General features: G+C 45.3%; 2 protein-coding genes across 2 annotated transcripts in view; one reads left to right on the forward strand and one right to left on the reverse strand.

Moving 5' to 3' along the window:
• Positions 1 to 14188, forward strand: part of ddah2 (dimethylarginine dimethylaminohydrolase 2) — a 52763-nt gene extending 38575 nt beyond the window's left edge. The window contains exons 4-7 of the mRNA XM_052043695.1: positions 817 to 890; positions 2250 to 2369; positions 3601 to 3744; positions 12252 to 14188. Of these exons, the coding sequence (XP_051899655.1) occupies positions 817 to 890; positions 2250 to 2369; positions 3601 to 3744; positions 12252 to 12362 (449 nt within the window). The 3' untranslated portion in view covers positions 12363 to 14188. The remainder of the gene's footprint in view (positions 1 to 816; positions 891 to 2249; positions 2370 to 3600; positions 3745 to 12251) is intronic.
• Positions 14189 to 18415: 4227 nt separating this feature from the next.
• LOC127586088 (natural cytotoxicity triggering receptor 3-like) lies at positions 18416 to 21539 on the reverse strand. Its single transcript, XM_052043899.1, has 4 exons — positions 21509 to 21539; positions 20602 to 20937; positions 19916 to 19933; positions 18416 to 19175 (listed from the first exon to the last, which is right to left on the reverse strand). Exons 2-4 carry the CDS (start codon positions 20930 to 20932, stop codon positions 19111 to 19113), a joined length of 414 nt encoding a protein of 137 aa, XP_051899859.1. The 5' UTR covers positions 20933 to 20937; positions 21509 to 21539; the 3' UTR covers positions 18416 to 19110.
• Positions 21540 to 21991: the final 452 nt, after the last annotated feature.

Consider the following 21991-nt stretch of genomic DNA (forward strand, 5'->3'; position numbering starts at 1 on the left):
GAAACAAATGCAATAGCAATGTTTAGAAGGAATTTAGACTGGGCAGGGAATTGAGGGAGATAGACCATCTGCAGGCAGATGTGTAGTTTAAATTGGCATAATGTTTGGTACAGACATTGTGTGCCTATTGCTGTACAGTTTAGAAAAATGGGCTTTTTTTTTTATTGCAAGAAAAAAGATCCTCGATGGTGAGGAAACAAGCTGTTGGAGGAACTCCACTGGATCAGGTGGCATCTGTGGATGGAAATGGACAGTAGACATGTCAAGTTGAGACCCTTCATCTGGACTGACCCAAAATGTCAATGGTCCGTTTCCCTCTACAGATGCTGCCTGACCTGACTTCCTCCAGCATTTATTTTGCTCCAGATTCCAGCATCTGCAATCTCATGTCCCTGAGATCCTTGGGGGACATGACAGGGTAGATGTTGGGATGTCCCCACTAGAGGGAGAATAATGAATGAGGGACATAGCTACAGAATTAAAGGGACAGTTATTTAAAAGTGAAGTGTATTGGAACTTGGTGGTGAATCTCTGGAATTCTCTACCCTGGATCACTTTGAGTTGCTCCAAGAGGTTGGATAAATTTTGGGAGATGACAAATGTGGGTTTTGGGGAACTGGAAGAGAAGCCTGGAGCAGATCAGCCATGATAGTATTGAATAGTGCTTGAAGGGCTGAGTGGCCTACTATGTGTTAACTTGTTTTGCTGATTCTGTTTGCCCAATCTTGCAGTGATTTCAATACCTAATCAAATTAAATTTTTCTCTGCCACCCGCCCCCCCCCCCCCCCCCCCCCCGACAATTATTTCTGTTTCAGGACGTGAATTCTTTGTTGGGATCTCAAAATGGACCAATCATAAAGGAGCTGAATTTGTTGCAGATGCTTTCAAGGTGAGGCACAGGGCAGTGTTTCCCACCCCAATGTCAGGGTCAAGAGGTGGGAGAGGATGGACAATTGGTAGAATGGCCCAATACAGGAGAAGTTTGCCATATTCTCACCACAACTCTTCTTCCCCCAAACACCCCCCCCCCCCCCAAAAACCATAAATGTGGGATTGGAATTGCACAAGATAGCAGAAAAACTTAAAATGAGAACCCTTGGGATGGGTTTTCTGGGGACTTGTTCAATGGAATTATCTCAGTACATAGCTTCCTCCTGGGTGCATTTGACCTGACTGGGCATGAATCTTCCTCTGGATTAAATGCCCATTGAGAACTTTAATCACTGGGTCTAAATCCTGCCCCACAGCATTGTAGGGTTACCTTCAGAGGGATCACATCAGTTCAAGGTGGCTCACGACCACTATCAACAGACAGTTGGGAATAGTCAAAGCTGTTTTTGCTGGGAGAATCTGCATCCCACAGGAATATAAATCGAAGCATGCTGCAAGTGGGAATCTGATGCATTGTGCTGGTGTTCCACCTGGGAAAGGAGGTTCTGGAATTGCATATCTCCCTAAACATTTGTGGCTTGCCCTCCATGTTTCTCTCCACTCTGACTTGGAAATATTCACCCTTTTAGAACCAGAGAAGGGCAGGTGATTTATATTTTGGGTAAAGAAATGGAATTGGGAATTGATTTGCTGAGGGTCTTCACTTTTGCTAATTCATCACCCAATTGACATACTGTGGGTTTGAGAGGTCTTGTACATTTCCTGGAACATAAAATACTCTGCTGCTTGGAGATGTGGTTGCCAATTTGTTCCCATAAACAGCAACCTGACACTGAACAGATGTATTTTACTGAAAATGAAAACTTGCTCATTTCTCTTTACATCAGTATTGGCGATTTTACAACATTACCCAGACTTTACAACATTAGTGACTCTTTACAAAGGAGCTACACTGCACTTAATGGCAGCTTATTTGGTCCTAAAATAGAAATTCCCTTTATTTTGCCCATTGGCCACTCTGTTACCTAGACTAATTTATTATTTCTGAATTCTCAGGTCTGAAATAGTAACTCTTTCAACAGATGTTGCCTGACCTAAGTTTTCCAGCATTTTATTCTGTATTTTATGGATATTTGTTGGAAAGGAGTATTTCCCAGATGCTGGGGAGATGCTTCCCAAAATGTGACCTGAAAGATTGGTTTGTGCTTTGATAAGACTCCTTCATCAATGCAAAACCCTCTCAGTACTGCACAGTTGTTTGATGTATGTTATTTACTTTGGAAGTAGGATTTCAACCCTAAAGTTTAGTCTGAAACAGACCCAATGACCCTTTGATCATGTCTTTTGGTATCTCCAGGACTTCACGGTTTCTGTGGTGCACATCCCCGAGCCCCATCACCTGAAGAGCTTCTGCAGTATGGGAGGTCCCAGCACCATTGTTGTTGGGAGCAGTGACATTGCTCGAAAGACAATCAAGGTAAGGCAAGTTGATGGGGGCACTGCTTGTACATGTCCTGACAGTTTTTCCTCCACCACTCCACCCCCTATATCTGGGGATTTGATTACCGGGTCCAGGAATACCCATATTTCCCTCTTGCCCCTTGCACAAGCTCTCCAATATCACACCTTGATGCAGCTTGATGCAATTATAATTGATTGTGGTAGGAGTTTGGTTTCTGGCTGTGTTCATCTCTATCTTTTCCCTAGATGCCTGCACACCTGCCTTCCAGTCAGGAATCATTGGATGTTTGTAAATATTGCTCTAAGCCAGCTTCTGTTCTCTTGGGAGGGGTACAGAAGCAAGAACCATCTAGTGCTTGGTGCCCCCATTGACCATCCTAAACATTTGCCCCTTCTGGTCCTACAACCACTGCAATGTGTGCTCTCTATTTAAAATACACTGCATTAGGGGGGTGCAAGTGGATGGAATGTGGGGAGAATAAGATTAGATTTGATGGGTGTTGATAGCTGGACTTGGTGGGCCAGAGGGACTGTTTCCATGCCATAGAACTCTGTACCTCTGACCCAGGCTGTCTGACCTCAAACCCTGCCCTCGCCAGCAAGGGGGGGGGGGGGGGGCGGCAGACACAAGTGCTACCATCTACAGGCTCTCAGAGTTGTGCATCAATCTGACTTGGAATATATATTGTCACTGGGTCTAAATCCTGGAACTGCCTCTCCAACAGCACTGGGACAACCCTAAAGATTGAGAGGCATAGACAGCTGGTATCTTTTTTCCACCTGGGGTTGAAATCTAACAGAGGGCATGCATTTAAAGTGAGAGGGGGCAAGTTTTTAAGTGATAGATGCCTGGAATGCACTGCCAAGGGTGGTGGAGGTAGGTGCAATGGAGACGCTTAATATTGCCCTCAAAGGCACATGAGTGCAGAGAATGGAGGGATATGGACATTGTGTAGGCAGAAAAGCTGAGTTTGGGTGTTGTACATAGTCTGACAATATTCTGGGCCAAAGGGCCTGTTCTTGTACCATTCTATGTTCTAGCCCATCCCCCACCACCTTGAGGGCAATTAAGGATAGGTAATAAATGCTGATGAGAGCCCAAAATGAATATCTTAAATCTATGGGAAACTTGGTGCATGCCCTTGATGTTTAGCAGGATGGTGCAGAGGGAGGTTTACACTATAACTAACACATGCTGTCCCTACCCCAGGAGAGGAAAGATTTCCTGACATCTTTCTTTCTGACAGGCAATGGAGCAGCTGACAGACTTCACCTATGAGAAGCTGAGCGTGTCGGACGACGCCGCGGCCAACTGCATCTACATGCGAGTCGGTAACAAGAACGATACCCTGGTGCATCGGTCGGCTGAGGAATTTCCAGAAAGCTCTGCAGTAAGTGGGATGGATTTGTGACCTCTGGGATTATTCTATGATCCCCTGTCTGGATGCTTTGTTGGGGGGGGGGGGGGGTGGGGGCCGGGGCCGGGGGGAAGAAATGGAGACGGTGTGTCAAAGCCTTCCATTACTGAGCTGTGGGTGTGGCCACTTACCACAGCTGCTGTTGTCCAGCCATCCTATTGAGTAAAGAAGGCATTGAATTTAAATGTTGAAGTTGCATTGCAGTTTTGTAAAACTCTGGTTAGGCTGCATCTGGAGTACTGCAGTTCTGGTCGCCCCATTACAGGAAGGATGTGGATGCTATGGAGAGGGTGCAGAAATTTACCAGGGTGCTGCCTGGATTAGAGGGCATGTGCTGTGAGAAGAAGTTGGACAAACTTGGGTTGTTTTCTCTGGAGTGGCAGAAGCTGAGGGCAGACCTAGTTTAGAAAGTTGAGACATGAATAGAAAAGACAACTGGTATCTCTTTTCCCAGGGTTGTAATGCTCTAGTACTAGAGGGCATTTAAATTAAGAGGGGGCATTTAAGTTAAGAGGGGGCAAATTCAAGAGATCTGTTTTGTTTTAGAGGGTGCCTGGAAAATGCCGCAGGGGTTGTAGTGAAGGCAAATGTGATAGGTGTTTTAAGAGGCTCTTAAGTGCACACATACTGTATGCATAGAATGGAGGGGTATGGACATTGTTAAGCAGAAGGGATTAGTTAGGTGTTTAACTAGTTTGGCCCAACATCATAGGCTGAAGAAACATAAGCACAAGAACAGGCTCTATTCTTAAATGTCCAGTCTCCAATTCCATGTATCTCCAAGTGAGCCAAACAGTTTGCATCCTTGCTGTGATGTTTGACCGTGACTCTGGGAGTCCATGTCTAGCTGTGGCTGAGACTTCAGTTACCCAACCATCTCCTGCCTCATCTCTGGTCTCAATGTTTTGATTTGCTCCTGACTTTTCTCCCTATCTTCCTGATCAGGTCTCTCCCATAAACCACAGTCCAAAACTCCACTACTCCATGACTAGTAAGAAAACTGCAGATGCTCCCAATCTTGAAGGAGATGCTCAGCAGGTCAGGCAGCATCCAGAGGGAAATGGTTCAAAGACTTTCTGTCTGAACTGTGCCCAAGGCCCACTTTCTCCCACTGTCCCTGTACTTGCTGATCAATATTGACCAACATTACTTGCATTCTGCTTGCCACGTGTGTCTAAGCCCTACTAGCCTCTGATCTCCTCCACAGCTGAAGTTCTGGCTTACTGATCACCCTTTATTTTAATGGCTCCCCCATTGGTAGCTGTTCCTCAAGAGGAGCAGTGGTAGGCTACCAGACCCTTCATGCCTGCTCTGACACAAGATAATCATGGTTGATCTATGTTGGCCTCAACTCTTCTGTTCCAGTTCCCTATAACCCTCCATACTTATCCATCTCCACCTTAAACATATCTAATGATCTGGTCTCTGCCACAGAATTCCAAAATTCACTACCCTTTGATTTCTGCACACCTCAGATTTAACTGCCCAACCCTTGACTTTGCAGCTATGTCTCCTTGTTTGTCGCTCTCACCAGTGAGTTTTCTACTTTGTGAAGTCTCTTGAGAACCAGTGTTTGAATAAGGTCATCCTTAATTCTTAACTCAAACACAGACCCTAACTGTCTAACCCCCTCAGTAGGACAAGCCTCTCATCCCAGGACTTGGCCTGGTGAATCCCATATGGATTGCCTCCAATACCCTTTTCAATAAGGAAACCAACACTGCAGTGTCCAGTGTGGCCTGGCCAATGCTATAACAAAACCACCCTATTTTTAAACTCCAATCACTTTGAAACCTTCTCAGAGCCATAGAGCATTACAGCACAGATACAGGCCCTTCAGCCCAATCAGTCCCTGCTGACCATGGGGCACACCCAGCTAGTCCCAATTTCCTGTTATGCCCCAACCTTACATGTACCTATCCAAGCGGTTCATAAATGAAACTGTTGTACCTGCCTCAACAACTTCTCTGGCAGCTCATTCCATATACTTAACACCCTCTGTGTGGAAACAGTTATCCCTTTGGACCCTTTTTTTTTTCTCTTGACTACTTGTTGGACCTGCCTGCTAACCTTTCTGATTCTTGCACGAGAACACCTAGATCCCTCCTGAAATTTCCTCCTACCAAGGTCCCTAACTCTTGAATTTGCTCCCTTGAGTCTCTTTCCACCCCTGTTCAACCATTAAACCCAATACCTGCTGCTTGTACAACACCTGGGTGAAGCAGCCTGATGAGTTGCTCGCACAGTGACCTGCCTCTGGATGTTCTTGTCCTTCAGTCATTAACTTGAAGCAAGAAGTCATTAGCTTGAAACAACATTAGCTTGAAACATGCCATTCTGTGGCATGGCAACCAGGAAGGATGTTATTAAGCTGGAAAGATTCACTGTTACTCGGACTGGAGAGCTTGAGTTACAAGGATAGGCTGAGATTTTCTGAAAAACAAATGCAGAAGAGAATCCCCTATAAGGATCATCAAGCAATACAGCATGGCTACAGACCCTTCAGCCCATCTCATCCATGTCAACCAAGATGCCCATCTAAGCTAGTCCCATATCCCTCTAAACCTTTCCACATCCTGCCTGAGTCTTTTGAACCTGCTCAACCCCTTGCTCTGGCAACCTGTTCCACACACAACACCCTATGTGAAGAAGTTGTCTCTTGGGTTCCTATTAAATCTGTCTCTCTCATCTTAAATCTGTGCCCTCTTTTTTTATTCTTTCCCAGGGGCAGGGGAAGACTGAGTGCATTCACCCTATCTATGCCCCTCCAATCTCCTGTGTTCCAAGGAATAAAGTCCTAATCTGCCCAACCTCTCCCTATAACTCAGTTGTGGCAACATCCTCGTATCTTCCCACTCTTTCCAGCTTAATGGCATCTTTCCTATGGCAGGGTCCTGTACAAATTTGCAAGATGGTGCCAGAGCATGGCAACTTGTTGCAAGCTGCTCTCTACAGATCTACTCATCTTTTACTATAATTGTTCTAACTGAATGTATCTGCACCATGTAATGAATTGATCTGTACAAACAGTATGCAAGACAAGTTTTCCACTGTACCTTAGTACAAGTGGCAATAAACCAATACCAATATATGCAATGCCCTGACCAGTGAAGGCCAGTCCCCTGTCAATCTGTTGTGCCACTTTCAGGGAAATATATACTTGAAGTCCCTCTGTTCTACAACACTCCCCCAGGCCCTACCATTCACTGTGAATGTCCTACACTAGTATGACCATAATTGAAAATTTTGCCTAGGTTTGCCAAACTTTTTTCTTCCCTCTTTTCTCCCCCACCCCTTTCCAGTACAACATTAGCACCAGTTAGAGGAGCTACAATGCAGACTTCCCAGAATAGGGAGACATGGGCCCTCTATTTGAAAGGAGGCTCCCACTTCCCAAGCCTATAAGCTTTAATCACCTGGTTTGTTTCTGGGGGTAAAAGCCCAGTGCTGGCTTGCTATAAGAGGGGCCAAGCTGTGTATTTTCAGCATAAGTTAACTGCCAGCTGTGACCCAGACAATATTGGATCAGCACCATATTTGCAACGTGTCTGTCCTTGGGCTAATTCTTCACAGATGTTTAAACTATGCAGCAACAATGTGGCTGTATATGCATGCATGATCTCTAAATTTTGCAAATGACATTGGGGTGTGATCAGCACAGGATATTGGCAAAACCAGGTGCTCCAGTTTCCTCCCACATCCCAATGATGCACAGGTTGGTGTTAATTGGCCACTAACTTGCTCCTTGTGTGCAAGTGAGGGTTGGGAGAACTGGGGCAGTTAATGGGAGAGAATAGCTTACAGGGGAATGAATGGGATTTCTGGCATAGACTTGATGGGCCAAATGGCCCCCACAGCTTGAAATATGAATTCATCTTACTGGATGAGGTTAATGAGATTTGTTCCTGACAATAGCTTTGAGCTGTACCAACAGCATTTATGACAATGAAGCAATTTTAGAACTGCAAACCAAGTGTATTTCAAGAGGGATACAATTAGTCTTCACTAGACTTGTCTGACCAGGAGAACAAGTCCTGGACACTTCCATCAGTGTCCACTTACTAGGGAGCAATTCTTCCCCCCCCACCCCACAAAATAATTTTACAGGCTGGGTGTCCTTTGGGTAGCTGAAGGTAACCAAATAAGTGTGTGTAGATGTAGTTTTGATGCAGAGAAGAACTAAACAGCCCATCAGATGACTTTTTCCTTTGAGGTGGGAAAGGAACACTTCAACCTGTGTCTAGAATGTGGGACTTGCTGGCATACACACCAACCACTCCCTGTAAGGGTAAGTAGCACAAGCATCCAGAGGGGAAGGATGGTGCTTCCATCCTCAGTGACATAGGCCATTCAGCCCATCAAGTCCATTCTGGTCTCCATTCTCCCTTCTACCTCTTTGTAATCTATTTTTCCCCATCAACTGCCCCCCCCCCCCCCCGATTCTACCACTTGCCCACACACCAGGAGCAATTTACGGTGGATTATTAAGCTACTGACCTGCATCTTTGCCAGAAAGAAACCAGAGCACCCAGAGTCACGGAGAACATGCAAACTCCTCAAAGTGCCCAAGGTCAGGATTGAACCCAGGTTGCTGAAGCTGCACTGTTGGGTGGGAGGAACTCAGCAGACATTGGTTGTGCTCAAGGGGAGGGGTATGATGACCACATCCCCTTCACTGGAAACACCAGAGAATGATGTCCATGGCAATGTGCATCCTTGCTCCTTAACATTGAGTGTGCATTCCTCTTTATATATAAAAAAAAATCCATTCAGTTTAACTTCCACAGATGCCCTTGAACCAGCTTCTCTTTCACCTTTTAATGGTTGTCAACAGAGCCAAGTTCACTGGCCTCCAGTTAGGCACCAACTTGCCAGCAAACTCTGCCAACTAAGAATTGTCAGGACTGCAGGGCACTGGACCCAACACATCCAGCAGCCCTGTCCCAGAACTCCAGGCTCACTGCCTTGTTGCTAAGGGGACTTGGCCCAAACTTCCACCAGTCACAGGCTGTTCTTTTTAAAGTGTAGAAGATTTATTAACAACCTCTTTAATGGTTTGCAGCTAGTGGGGCTTTAAACTTTCATTTTTGTTTTGCTTTAGTTGTGTGTGGAATTTACTTGGTCATGCTGTTGGACTGTACTTGATGCACTCTGAAACAGTATTTCTAATCAGTGTGGAAACTTCCAACTTTTCCTGAATTTCTGGCAGTAATATCCCCATACCAATCAATCTTTCACACTCCTTGAAGGATTTGTGGGTGAAGTAGTTTGAAGGGACTAGGAGTTAAAGTGGAGAGCTGAGGGACTTCAAAAGTGCAAGTAAGTGGGGGGGAAACTTTCCTCCTCTGGCTAGAGTAAACCATCAGCAATCCAGTTTATAAAATTGGCATAAATACTAGAAAGGAAATGAGAAATATTTTGAGCATTGCTAACATCTGGAATCCACTACCTTGAGAGTGCTGGTGGAATCTAACTTTTAACACAACTTGCAGACTAAATTTTTTTTAAACCAATATTTGGGCTGCTTCCCAGCTTAATATCTGGAGAAAGGCTATATTCCTGACCATTTGACTTGGCATGTTTAACACTCCATGATGCAGTGCTGCCTGGTCTGAGTATGTTCTAATGGACAGACATTAACTTCAGGTTGAGGGGTGTGGAGGAAGGAAAATATGACAGTTGCCATGTCCTGAGAGTTTGCTCCAACTGTCACATGACTTTGAACCTACCCTTGGACACTTGTGTTGCAAAGCACTTTTGCAGGCAAGATTTTTGATTGCAATGTTTGCTGCTCATTCCTGCTGTGCAGAGATTTGAATTACAGTGAAACTAGATGTCTGACAAACTGAAAGGGGTTAACTGCCCATCCACTTCTTGCATCAAAGTCCTGTGGCTGGGGTGGAAGAAGATGGGGCTTTGGCTTCGGTTCTTGGTCAAAAGGTGGAAGCTTCACTGTACTGGAGTCTGCAGTGGGACTTGGTTCCATGTTGACCTGCCTCTTGGGTGATCATCCCGCAAACCTTTCTGTTCATTGTGGAGCTGGTGAATGGAGTCAAACGTTCTCACACTGGCTTGTTTGTGGAGAGATTAAGGGAGGGTCTCCTTCCCCTCTACTGCCTGACAATTTGGGCTTGTTCTTGCCCTTTTTGGGCTCCACCACCCCCTATTGTTTGGTGCCTGACTGTCAACCATTGAGTTGGGGCCCTTTCCCTGCTGCCACAGGCAGTGCTAAGTCAACATCCTTGTGAGGAAGGGACTCAAATGAAATACAATTTAATATTGTTAGTTGCCTTCCCCAAAGACACGAATGCAAGAGCTGCAAGTAGCAGGTACAGTCACTGGCTTACAGCGCCACTGATCCAGGTTCCATGCTGACCTACAGTGCTGTCTGGGTGGAGTTTGCATGTTCTGTGAGCATGTGCTCCAGTTTTCTCTTGCATCCCAACAGCATAGGCTTGGTAGGTCAATTGGCTGCTGTATCAGCCCCAGTGTAGATGAATGCTGGAGGAATAGTTGAAGGGTATAGGTGAGTGAATTGGTTATGGGGAGGGAGGGTAATGAGTGGGGGAGTGAGACTAGATTTGTTCTGAGCTGGCATGATCTTGATGGACTGAATAGCCTCTTATGTCAGAAAATGAGCTTTTCCTGAGCTGCTAACCCATGAATGCAAATTCAAGCCTCTCCAGACTCCTGCCCTGACTTTTATTGCAGCCCTGTCTCCAGTCCTACTGTGATACCTGTCCCTACCATCTGATCACCTTCCAAGGCTCTAACTCTGCTCCAACTGTAACCACTTGCACACCCCTCACAGATTGGGTGACTGCTTCATCAAGCACCTTCGTTCCATCTGCTGCAAAAGCAAGGACCTCCCGGTGGCCACCCACATCAATTCCACATCCCACTCCCACACTGACATGTCTGTCCACGGCCTCCTCTACTGTCACGTTGAGGTCAGATGCACATTGGAAGAACAACACCTTGTATTCTGCCTTGGGAGTCTCCAACCTGATAGCTGCAACATTGATTTCTTGAACTTCTGGATACCCCCTGCCCCCTCCCCTTCCCATCTGTTCCCCCACCTCCTTCCCTTTTATTCCATAGTCTACTGACCTCTTCTCCCAGATTTTTTCTCCTTCATTCCTTTGCCTCTTCCACCCATCACCTCTAGCTTCTCACATCACTTTCAACCCACACTTACCTGGATGCCTATCACCCACTAACTTGTGGTCCTCTCCTGACCTTATTCTGGCTTCTGCCCTCTTCCTTTCCAGTCCTGATGAAGGGTCTCGGCCCAAAACGTTGACTGTTTATTTCCCTCCATAGATGCTGCCTGACCTGCTGAGTTCCTCCATCTTGTGTGTTGCATACCTCACCCATTTGCCTTTGCTCCACCACTGGTATCTGCAGCCAAATTCTCAGGTTCTCCTTTTCTTGAGCTCACTTTTACAATGCACTTTGAGTGACTTTATCCAGCACTTTTTCAGTTTCCATTTTTGACCCCTTTAGTAATTGGTTTGTCCCACATTCTGAGATGCAGTGGGAAGCTTTTGTTTGCATGCCATCCAGATGAGTCATTCCATACACAAGTACATCAAGGTAGTGTAAAGGAAAATGCAGAATAAAATTTGTTGAAAATAGTGCCACAGGTAGACAGGGCAGTGAAGGCATTTGGCACACTGGCCTTCAGTCAGGGCACGGGATAGGAGCTGGGGAGATTGTGTTGCAGTTCCGCAAGATGTTGGTGAGGCCACAATTGGAGGATTGTGTACAATTTTGGTCATCCTGTTGTTGGAAAGATGTTCTTAAACTAGAAAGAGTACAGAAAAGATTTACCAGGATGTTGCCTGGACTAGGGGTGGGGTTATCAAGTGACAAGGACAGTGTACAGACTGGGACTTTATTCCGTGGAATGTAGGAGATTGAGGGGTGACCTGAGAGGTATAAAAAGTCATGAGGGGCATAGACAGGGTGAAAATGCAGTCTTTCTCCCCAGGGAGAGGGTGCGTCAAAACGAGGGGAGAGATTTAAAAGGGACGTCAGGGGCAGTTTCTTCACGCAAAGGGTGGTGCCTATTCGGAATGAGCTGCCAGAAATAGTGGTTGAGGCGGGCACGTCAATGTTTAATCTATGTAGATAAGTACATGGATAGGAGAAGGCTATGGGCCAAACTCAGGCGGAAGGGACTAGCTCGCTGGGCAATACAGTCGGCATGGATGAGTTGGGCCGAAGGGCCTGTTTCCGTTCTGTATGACTGACTATAGCGTCACTTGCAGAAAGTGCAGTGCAAGGGCTGCAACGAGGTAGATCGAGAAGTCAAAAGTTCAAATGTAATGTACATGAGGTTCGTTCAAAGGTCTAAAAGGAATAAAAGCACTTGAACATTACAAGGAGAGGAAGAGCTGTTTTAATTGAGGAATCTGTCGCTGCAAATGGTTAGTAGCTGCTATTGTTTTCAACATGTTTCTTTTTTGTCCTTCTAGGCTTTTCAGAAGCTCCCTGAGTACACGCTCATACCAGCCTCCTGTACAGAGGTAGCGAAGCTCGGGGCAGCCCTGAGTTTTTGCTGCATTCTAATCAATAAGAAATATTAAGGACCAGGACCCAGTTAAGGCCTCAGCCTTGGCTCCACTGTGGAATAGAATAGAATTGGCTCTGAATGATTGGATGTATTGGAATGCTTGGATCAGGAATCTGTGTTGCTCCTCCCCGTCAAATCCCTGTGTGTAAACCTTGTGTGTAATCGGGGGCCCAGCCCATAGCCAACTGTGAGCAGAGCTGCATTGTGCGGGAGAGACTGGAGACGGCAGTACAGTGGCGCCTAGCGTTCATGTCCATTATTGCAGCTTTTGCTCTGGGAATTGTTATTAAGGGATTTTCAGAAAACGTGGATCCTTTTAGCTTTCTGGAACGCGTTCACTTTTCTATTTGGGGAAATTTTTTAAATATCAAAGTGCTTGAAGCTTGATCCTGTATATCATACTTCACAATAGTTGTGGCTTCCCACTTCCTGCCACAACGGATTCTAGTCATCTGGAGGGAAACGTTCTCGGAATTCCACTATTTGATTCCTTTTCCCAGTCTGTGGCAAGTTGGGCATGATAGCATGGAATGCAGAGAGGCAGGAATGCATGATATTCCCGGAAATTCATTGCTTTAATGTAGAAAGAACGGTCTTGCAAACATACTGATACTAGTGAAGCAAAAAGCTCATCTTTTAATAACTGTTCACCTTGCTGCATTTCGTATTTGGGGTCAAATAATGGAATGAAAAGGTCGTGTTGCGTCCGCTTGCAACTTTTGGAAATTGATACCATTTCCTCCCCGAAGGTTTTCCTGTCCCCTCTTGTTATTTCCTGAAGGCGACGTTCTTTGTTTTCAAACTAGTCTCCGTTTTCATTTTGTTTTTGAAGGAAGGTCCATTTCAAGCTGTTCCTGTGCCAAACAGCGCAGTGAGGTGGGATCCCTACCACCTCTGATCTAATTCACAGAAGTCCTTTCGGGGGCCAACCAGTCGAGGGTTATGTACCCAAATTAATGCAACAAGGCTTGTATTCCCACCCCACCAAGTGCTGCCCAGATGGCAGCAACAGTTTCGTTGACCACCCTCGCCCCAACTCCAGATTAACATTTGCAGCAACTGATGTTGGAAAGGCGGGAACTGCTTGTTCCGGGTGTGGCCAGCGGGTGCCACTGGTTCCCCCTCAGTCTCCTCTTCCCACATTAGACATCAGTTAAAGCTAGAGCTTCAGAAGTACAGATTCTCCTCCGTTGCTAATACAAACGTTCATAACGGAGGAATGTTAATAGCCCATTATAATTGAGCGTGACTGGTTGTCGTATTTGGCAGCTTAATACAATTAAGTAGCTCTTTGGTTTAGCATTTCTGCAGAGGATGACCAACTTTATTCAGTGCAGGGATAAAACTGTTTATGCAAACGTGTGCAGTGTTGGTCGGGCGCTTGACTTTGTTCTGACTTTGTGTGGCTGTGTTCACGTGACCCCTCTGCCAGCGAGTATCAACCGGACGTTGGAAGAAGAGCCCCATTCTTTCATTAACACCGCTTGATGGACTAAAGTGGAAATATCTGGCTCGCCTGTGGGTCTTTCGTTACTCAGTGATCCAAACCCGGGATGACCACTTGAAGTTGAAATTGCCTCGCATTCGAGCTGTGAGACAACTGGATTGAAGGACTGAGTGCTCTCCCCAGTTCTGGATTGTCATTCTGCCAAACCTGTGTGCATGCGTAAAACCAGTCTTCGCAGATACTCCTGTCGACACTGCAGCCTGATCATCCAGTATATCACCTCAACCTTTCCTGAAGTGAGACCACGTCGGGAAAGAGCCAGTCACTTGGTGCTTTGTCCGTTTTTTTTTGTATTGTCTCTCCCCTTTTGTAAGCAACTCTTCAAAGAAAAATAAAATACTTTGCAAATTATAACCGTCTTTTTGCTTCTGTTTTGAATATAGGTGGATATTTATTGTCGCCCAAAGATTGTTTAGAACCTTGGGTATACTTGACTTTTTTGCTTCCAAAAATCACTGTACAGCCCAGCTCCAGTTGCTACTTATGCTGTCCTTGATATTCTTCTCCCAAAAGTATTGTTTTTTTGTTCCTGGTACAAAGTTAAATTCTTAGCTGGCACAATTAAAATTAATGTAGAAGGCTGCTGTAGACTACAACAGGATATTGATAGGATGCAGAGCTGGGCTGAAGTGGAAGATGGAGTTCAACCCAGACATGTGAAGTGATGCACTATGGTATTTGAAGGCAAAGTACAAGGTTAATGGCAGGACTCTTAATGTGGTGGAACGGGGGATCTTGGGGTCCAAGTACATAATCTCTCAAGGTTGCAGCGCAAGTTCATAGGGTTGTTAAGGTGTATGATGTGTTCATTAGTTGGGGTATTGAGTTCAAGAACCACAAGGTAATGTTGCAGCTCTATAGAACTCTGGTTAGTCCACACTTGGAGTATTGTGTACAGTTCTGTTCACCTCCTTATAGAAAGGATGTGGCAGTTTTAGAGAGGGTGCAGACTATTTACCAGGACATTGCCTGAATTGAAGAACATGTCTTGAGGATAAGTTGAGTGAGCTTGTGCTTTTCTCTTTCCTCAAGAGGATGAGAGGTGACCTGATTAGAGGTGTACAAGGTGCTAAGAGGCATAGATCGAGTGGACAGACATGCTTATACCCAGGATGAAAATGGCTAACATGAGGGTGCATAATTTTAAGGTGATTGGAGGAAGGTATAAGGGGGATGTCAGGGGTAGGTGTTTTTTTTACATAGTGGTGGGTGTGTGGAACACTGCCAGCAGAGGTTGTGGGGGCAGATACATTGGGGACATTTAAGACACTTAGCCCTTCATTTCTCTATCATTCATGTGTCTATGTGGTAGGGAAGTTAGATACATCTTGGAGCAGGATAAAACGTTGGCACAACATCGTGGGCTGAAGGGCCTGTACTGTGCTGTAATGTTCTATGAAACTTATTTCTTGGCCAAATCTCATGATATCGATACAGACACCACTGGAAGGTCAACTACAGCACTCCAAACGTGATCTAATCAGTGGCTTGCATATCTGTACCATAAATTCGCCATCACTGTGTTCCAGTTCTTCCTCAGACCTTACCTAACACACAGGGTATTAAGTATAACTAGCAGGGGGAGCTAAGCACTAAAGTACCTCCGTGTTGCCCCTGGTGTCTGTTTCTTAATCAATCCTGTTTTCCTTTTATCTACTTCATTCATATTTGCTATCACGGGTACAGGGCATAGAATCTATGTAAATATCACATGTTCAATCCCCAGTGACCAACATTGGGATGACTGTGTACTCAACTAGTTTATTAGATATCAAAAATGAAAAATGTCACCTGCTGGAAATTTGAGATGAAATCATGGAATTCTGGAAACACTCAACTGCTGTGACGAGAGAAACCGGGTTAATGTTTCACATTGAAGACCCTTTACCAGTTGTCTTCAAGTTGAGGGGGAAGCGGGTAGGCCAAAGATAATGTCCCTGATAGGGTTGGGCCTAGAGTTTCCCATGTGATTCTGTTTTTGGCACCTCCTTGTTAATTTAATGAGAACGATTAGAGTCATAGAGCAATACAGCATGGAAACAGGCCCTTCGGCCCAACTCATCCATACTGGTCGCATTTGGCCAATATTCCTCTAAGCCTGTCCTCTCCATGAACTTATTGGTATGCCTTTTAAATGTCTTTATTGTACCTGCCTCAACTACTTTGTCTGGCAGCTTGTTCTATATACACGCCACCCTCTGTGAGAGGGGCAACTCAGGTCACTTTTGAATCTTTCCCCTCTCACCTTAAACCTATGCCCTCTAGTTTTTGGTTCCCTTTCCCTGGGGGGAAAAAGATTTTGTGCATTCACTCTCCATGCCCCTCATGATTTTTATCTCCATAAGGTCATCCCCTCAGTCTCCTACATTCCAAGAAGAAAGGTCCCAGCCTGCCTAACCCCTCCCTATAACTCAGATCCTCGAGTCCTGGCAACGTTCTCGTAAATCTAATTGAAGAGAGAGAGAATGTTTAAAAGCTGTGAAATGCTGGTCGCAGCTGCTGATAAACCCGAGGCCAAACAGAGAACGTTGAAAATTCTCAGCAAGTGTCTGTAGAGAGAAAGAAAACCGAGTTAATCTTACAGATGCATACCTTATAGAAAAAAACACCGTAACATTTATATTAGCAACTTCGATGTGAGGCATAATTAGTAAGTTTGCAGAGGACAAGAAAAGCTGTGGTATTTAGTGTGGATGATAGTCTTGGGCCAAAGAACCATGTTGATCATCTGGTAAATCGGGCAGAACAATGGTAGATGGAATTTAATTCTGATAAGTGTGAGGTGATGCATTTTGGCAGGGGTGTTTGACAGGATATACAGCATTAATGGTAGGGCCTAGGGACAGGGGAACTAGGTGTACAAGTCCAAAGGTCCCCGAAGGTGGCAGGACAAGTAGATAAGATGCTTGCCTTCATTTAACTGAGCACAAAATTTAAGAGCAGGGAGGTCTTGGTACAAATTTATAAATCGTTGGTTAGGCTGAAGTTAAAGTGCTATGTGCAGTTCTGGTCACCACAGTGTAGGAAGGACATGATTGCGCTGGAGAGGGTGCAGAGGAGGTTCACCAGGGTGCGTCCCAGGGCGGAGTGTTTCACCAATTTGGAGAGACTGAAAAGGCTGGCGTTTATTTTGCTTGCAGGAGGGAGAGATGGTTCCTGACTGACGTGTACAAAAATTATGAGACGTTTAGGTAGGGCAGGTAGGAAACGCTTCCCCGTGGCAGGGGTGGCTAAGACCAGACGCCATAGGTTTCAGGTGAGGAGTAAGAGGTTTAAAGGGGATTTGAGGAAGAATTGTTTTCACCCAGAGAGTGGTTGGAATCCGGAATGCACTATTGAGAAGGTGCTGGAGGCAGACACTCGCAACTTGAAGGGGATGAGTGGTATGGGGGTGGGGGGAAGAATCTCATTGAAACCCACCAGACACTGAAAGGCCTGGATAGAGTGGACGGGGAGAGGATGTTTCCATCAGTGGGAGAGTCCGGGATCCGAGGGCACAGCCTCAGAATAAAGGGACGTCCCTTGAGAACTGATATGAGGAGGAATTTCTTCAGCCAGAGGGCGGTGAATCTTTGGAATTCGTTGCCACAGACGGCTGTGGAGGCCAAGTCATTGGGTGTATTTAAGGCAGAGATTGACAGGTTCTTGATTGGTGAAGGGGGTTGAAAAAAATCAGCCATAATTGAATAGCACAGCAGACTAGACGGGCTGAATGGCCTAATTCTGCTCATTTATCTTATGGTCCAACATCTAAGAAGTACCTGGAATCACTGGGGCACAGACCAAGAGCTGGTTAATGGGAGTAGTATAGATATAATTTGATAGTTGGTATAGACACAGTGGGCTGTTCCTCTGACTCTATGACTCTGGATGCACTGTTCCTGCCTATTGTATGCATACCCTAGGGTGTTAAGTACAGGTCTGATTTGCTCATGTTAATCCCAGTATACACTCAGTTATTACCTTTCTAAAATGGCATGTATCAAATCTAGTAAATCCCCTCTTTAAGATTATTTTTCATTGTTCTTCTGCTGCCCTTTCGATTTTAAGGTCGACCTTTCCTTTCCCTCCATGGCTGCTGCCTGACCTGCTCAGTTCCTCCGGCGGTTTCATTTTGCTCCACATTCTTGCAGCTTCAGTCTCTTGTGTCTCCTTGAGGTCGGATTCTGTTCCCTGACCACCAGTCTAAACTTGGTGCAATGTTCAGCATTAAGCCCTGTCCTCCCAGGATACAACACCCCAACACTGCTCCATCTTGCATTTGCTTTTCGTATCTTATTTTTTGAGAAGGTGCACATTTTAAATTAATGAATGCAAAGAAGCCCTTGGATACATTTACCAGAATTAATACAGAATTATAAGGATTTGCATTGCAGAGAAGATGCAATTTTATTATTGATGGTTATTAGTTTACAATCATTTTGTGTCTACAGTTTAATCCACATTTTGCAGTCCTATTGAATAAACTAAACAATTAATATGTATTTGTTTTTACTGTACCTTGTGTACTTCCGAGCATATCGAAATGCTTTAGAACGAGGTAAATACGGCGGGGTTTCGATTTATATTCTATTTATATTTGATAATAACCTTATTATAATACAAAGGGGAAAGAGATGTGTGCTGTACATCTGCATGCAGCCTTTACTTTGCTCTTCATGCTCCTCCTGCTGGTCGACCGCACTACAGCAGCACGAGGTAGGCAAATACAACGATTTGCACAACTCAATATACTATTTATAATCCAGCAATATGGTAAGAGGTTGCCCGCAGACATAAGCACATCGGCCCTTCTACGCAACAGTAAAAACTCTTCACCCGCTTGAGAGGGCAGATTACCATGCAAAAGACCGTACCCATGGCAATGCCTTTCAGTGCGAAAGTCAGGTGAATTTTGCACTCAACTCTTGAGCTGGGTTCGAATTCACGTCTCCCCGATTCCACAGCTGACGAAAAACAGTTAAGACGTTAACTGGCAGAAAAATGCATAAGCAGATCCCTTAACATGAGATTCTGACATTCAATATACTAAGTATGAACTGTGGTGAGATGCAAACTGGCCAAATATAAGCCGTGTCTAGATACAATTCTCCGAAATAAACCGTTTTAATCAAAGTATAAATCAACTTCGATTTCTGTTTTTCAATTTCCCTCGAGTTTTTCATGTCCTCGCCGTGATATGGATTTGGCGGAGGCCTATTTGTTTTAAGGGATGGACTCCCCATTCAAGTCAGGCGTGTCAATTGTGTTGCCGTCAGGAAGGAGGAAACTGCTGTAAATTGGTGGGATCTCCCCGGTCCTTGGACAGGAAGGTGTGACCTAGAATTTAAAAGAAAAATTGCATTTTTTTAACCGATTCTAATTACGTTTTATCGCACGGTATTGTCGGTGTATTCACAACCGTCTGCACATTAAATCGGCCAGCATTGTTAAGAGGAACTATTGCTCCCTACCAAACCCCAAAATTACTCCAGAATCCGCTTTCATTGCACGCCTTCTGCCACACCAGGATATCTCAATGCGATTTCCATCTGGAAAACACCGTGGAAAGAAAAGAGGCAAGTCCAATTTTGGCATGGCAAGATCCCACAACGGGTACAGGATGGGTTGATGGGAAACGAAAACGTACACGTGCTGTAAATGTCCATTAATGTTACACCGAGCACGGGACACGGGTAGAGGGTGAACAAAATAAAACCACTTTGCTCGCTGTTCGAGCTGACGCGGAACGGAGCCTTCGGTGCTGGACACCAAGGGGGCGCTTTGAGTTACAAGAGAACAATTTCAGCCCGGCACTCCTCGCAGACAGCAGATGGAATAGCGTGTCCACATTTTCCCAGCCCAGCGACAGGATTCATATGGGGCTTGGTCTACCGTACCTAAGACAATGCACTTAACTGCCACCTGAAATGGTCCAACACACCAGCCAGTTGAAGGCCAGTCAGGAATAGGACAACTTTCCAAACCGCATCCGCACGGACTATCCATGAAAAAATAACTCCACCAGATCATCTAGCCGGCAGGACTTCATATATATAAGCAACATTTAAAATTCTTACCTGGCATTTCAATTATATCTGTAAAATGAACATAAAATTTTCAATGGTTACATACAATGATTAGTGATACAGTTACATACAGTACTTACATAAGGTGATTGACAACACTGGCAACCAATGAGAGGGATACAAGCGTCATTTAGTGGTCCAGCATGGAAACAGCCCACCGAGTCCATCAAACAACAATTTACACTACATCAATCTCATTTTATCCTCTCCACGTCCTCGTTAACTTCCTCTGAATTCTATCACTCACCTACAAACTAGGGGCAATTAACCTACCAACCCGCACGTCTTTTGGGATGTGGGAGGAAGCCGGAGCACCCGGGGGGAAACCCACACGGTCACAGGGAGAACGTGCAGACTCCACACAGACAGACAGTACCGGAGGTCAGGATCGAACCCGGGAACTGCAAGGAACAGCTGTGCCACTGTGCCGCGCTTTATGTTCACCGGGAGCAGAGCCCTGAATGAATGTAATATTATTCAAGTTTCATTTGCGGGAAGACATACAACCATCAGTTGGATGGCGTTAATGTTTTTCTCCGAGCCCATTCCCCTCACCTCCCGAGCAGTGTGCTTTCAATATAACGCAGGCACATAATCACAAATCGCAAAACCCATCAGACATTTATAGTCACAGCGCTGTTACACTCCTACAGTCGTCTCGAATATTTTCTACTTACTGTCGATTACAATAAGTTCTGTCCCATTCCCTTTTCCCTTTCCAACCCCTCGAATCTCCACCTCGCAGACGTAAAGATCCGAGTCGAATTTCGCCAAATCTTTGATTTCAATGAACGCCGTTTTCTGGGCAAACAACTTCTGACCTGATCTGACCACGCTGTCCCGATAGAACGGAATCTGATCACTTATTTCCAAGTTCAGCGAGGGCCGTCTCCAACCAAACTTCCCGACGGAAGATGAGATCACCTCGAAAGTGCAGTTCAGCAGCACCGACCCTCCTTGCGTTGCACTGACCGAGCTTGGAGTCTGGGCCACTTTGATCTCAGTCATCACTCCTAGAGTGTAAATGGAAAGCCTTTCTCTATCAGTGACTTCCTACAGATTGACAGAGATTTCACTCCCCCCCCCACCCCGGGGAAGATATCTCAAATTATGAAATGTGTGGTTTTATCATCACTGTTTTGTGTCTCTTTTTATTCAAAACATCATCGCCGAATTCCTCCATCTACTATACTCCAAATAGTAACCAGGAGCTCACTGTTGACCAGAATCTCAACTGGACGAACAAGTAAACACTGTGACCAAGGAGAATGGTAAAACATTGGATAATCTGTTAATAACTCAAGCCCTTCAACTGCCGGGACTGGGATTGAGTTATAAAGAGGGATTGGATAGGCTGGGACGCTTTTTTCCCCTGGAGCGTAGGTGACCTTAGGTTGATAAAATCACGAGGAGCATAATCACAGTTTCTGTTTTTCCCTAGAGTAGTGGAGTCTAAAACTCGAGAAGTTATAACATGACATCCCAATTCCTGTACTCGATGCCCTGACTGATGAAGGGAAGCTTGCCAAACACCACCTTCACCACCCTGTCTACCCGTGCCGCCACTTTCAGGGAACTATATACCTGGATCCCTAAGTCTCTCTGTTCTACAACACTCTCCAGGGCCCTGCCATTCATTGTGTAAGCCCCGCCCGCGTTCCACTTCCAACCAATTTAACTCACCCCACGTGATAACCCTGGCGGTGCTGGATCGCCGCCTGTTTGTGTTCCTTATCCTTGTATCCTCATTTCTTTGGCGTTCACATTATCATTCCTAAGGAACTGAACATTTGTCATATTTCATTTTTACCCCAGGACACAGAATGATGATATTCGGCCCATCAAGTCGATGCCGGCTCTCGGAGCAGTCCCATCAATCCCATCCTCCTGCTCCTGTGAGAGCCAACAAATAATGGGGCTCGTCGCCTTCCGACTGGCATCACTAGACGGCCAACTAGTTATTTCTGTCTGCCTCTGGTGATGGGGTTGGGGGCTGTTGGTGAGGGCGAGCGAGTTTGCTTCAGCGTCTCTAGATATGTGATGTTTTAACACGAAAAAAATTATATT

This window comes from Pristis pectinata, chromosome 34, assembly GCF_009764475.1.
Source record: "Pristis pectinata isolate sPriPec2 chromosome 34, sPriPec2.1.pri, whole genome shotgun sequence".
NCBI classification, from domain to species: Eukaryota; Metazoa; Chordata; class Chondrichthyes; order Rhinopristiformes; family Pristidae; genus Pristis; species Pristis pectinata.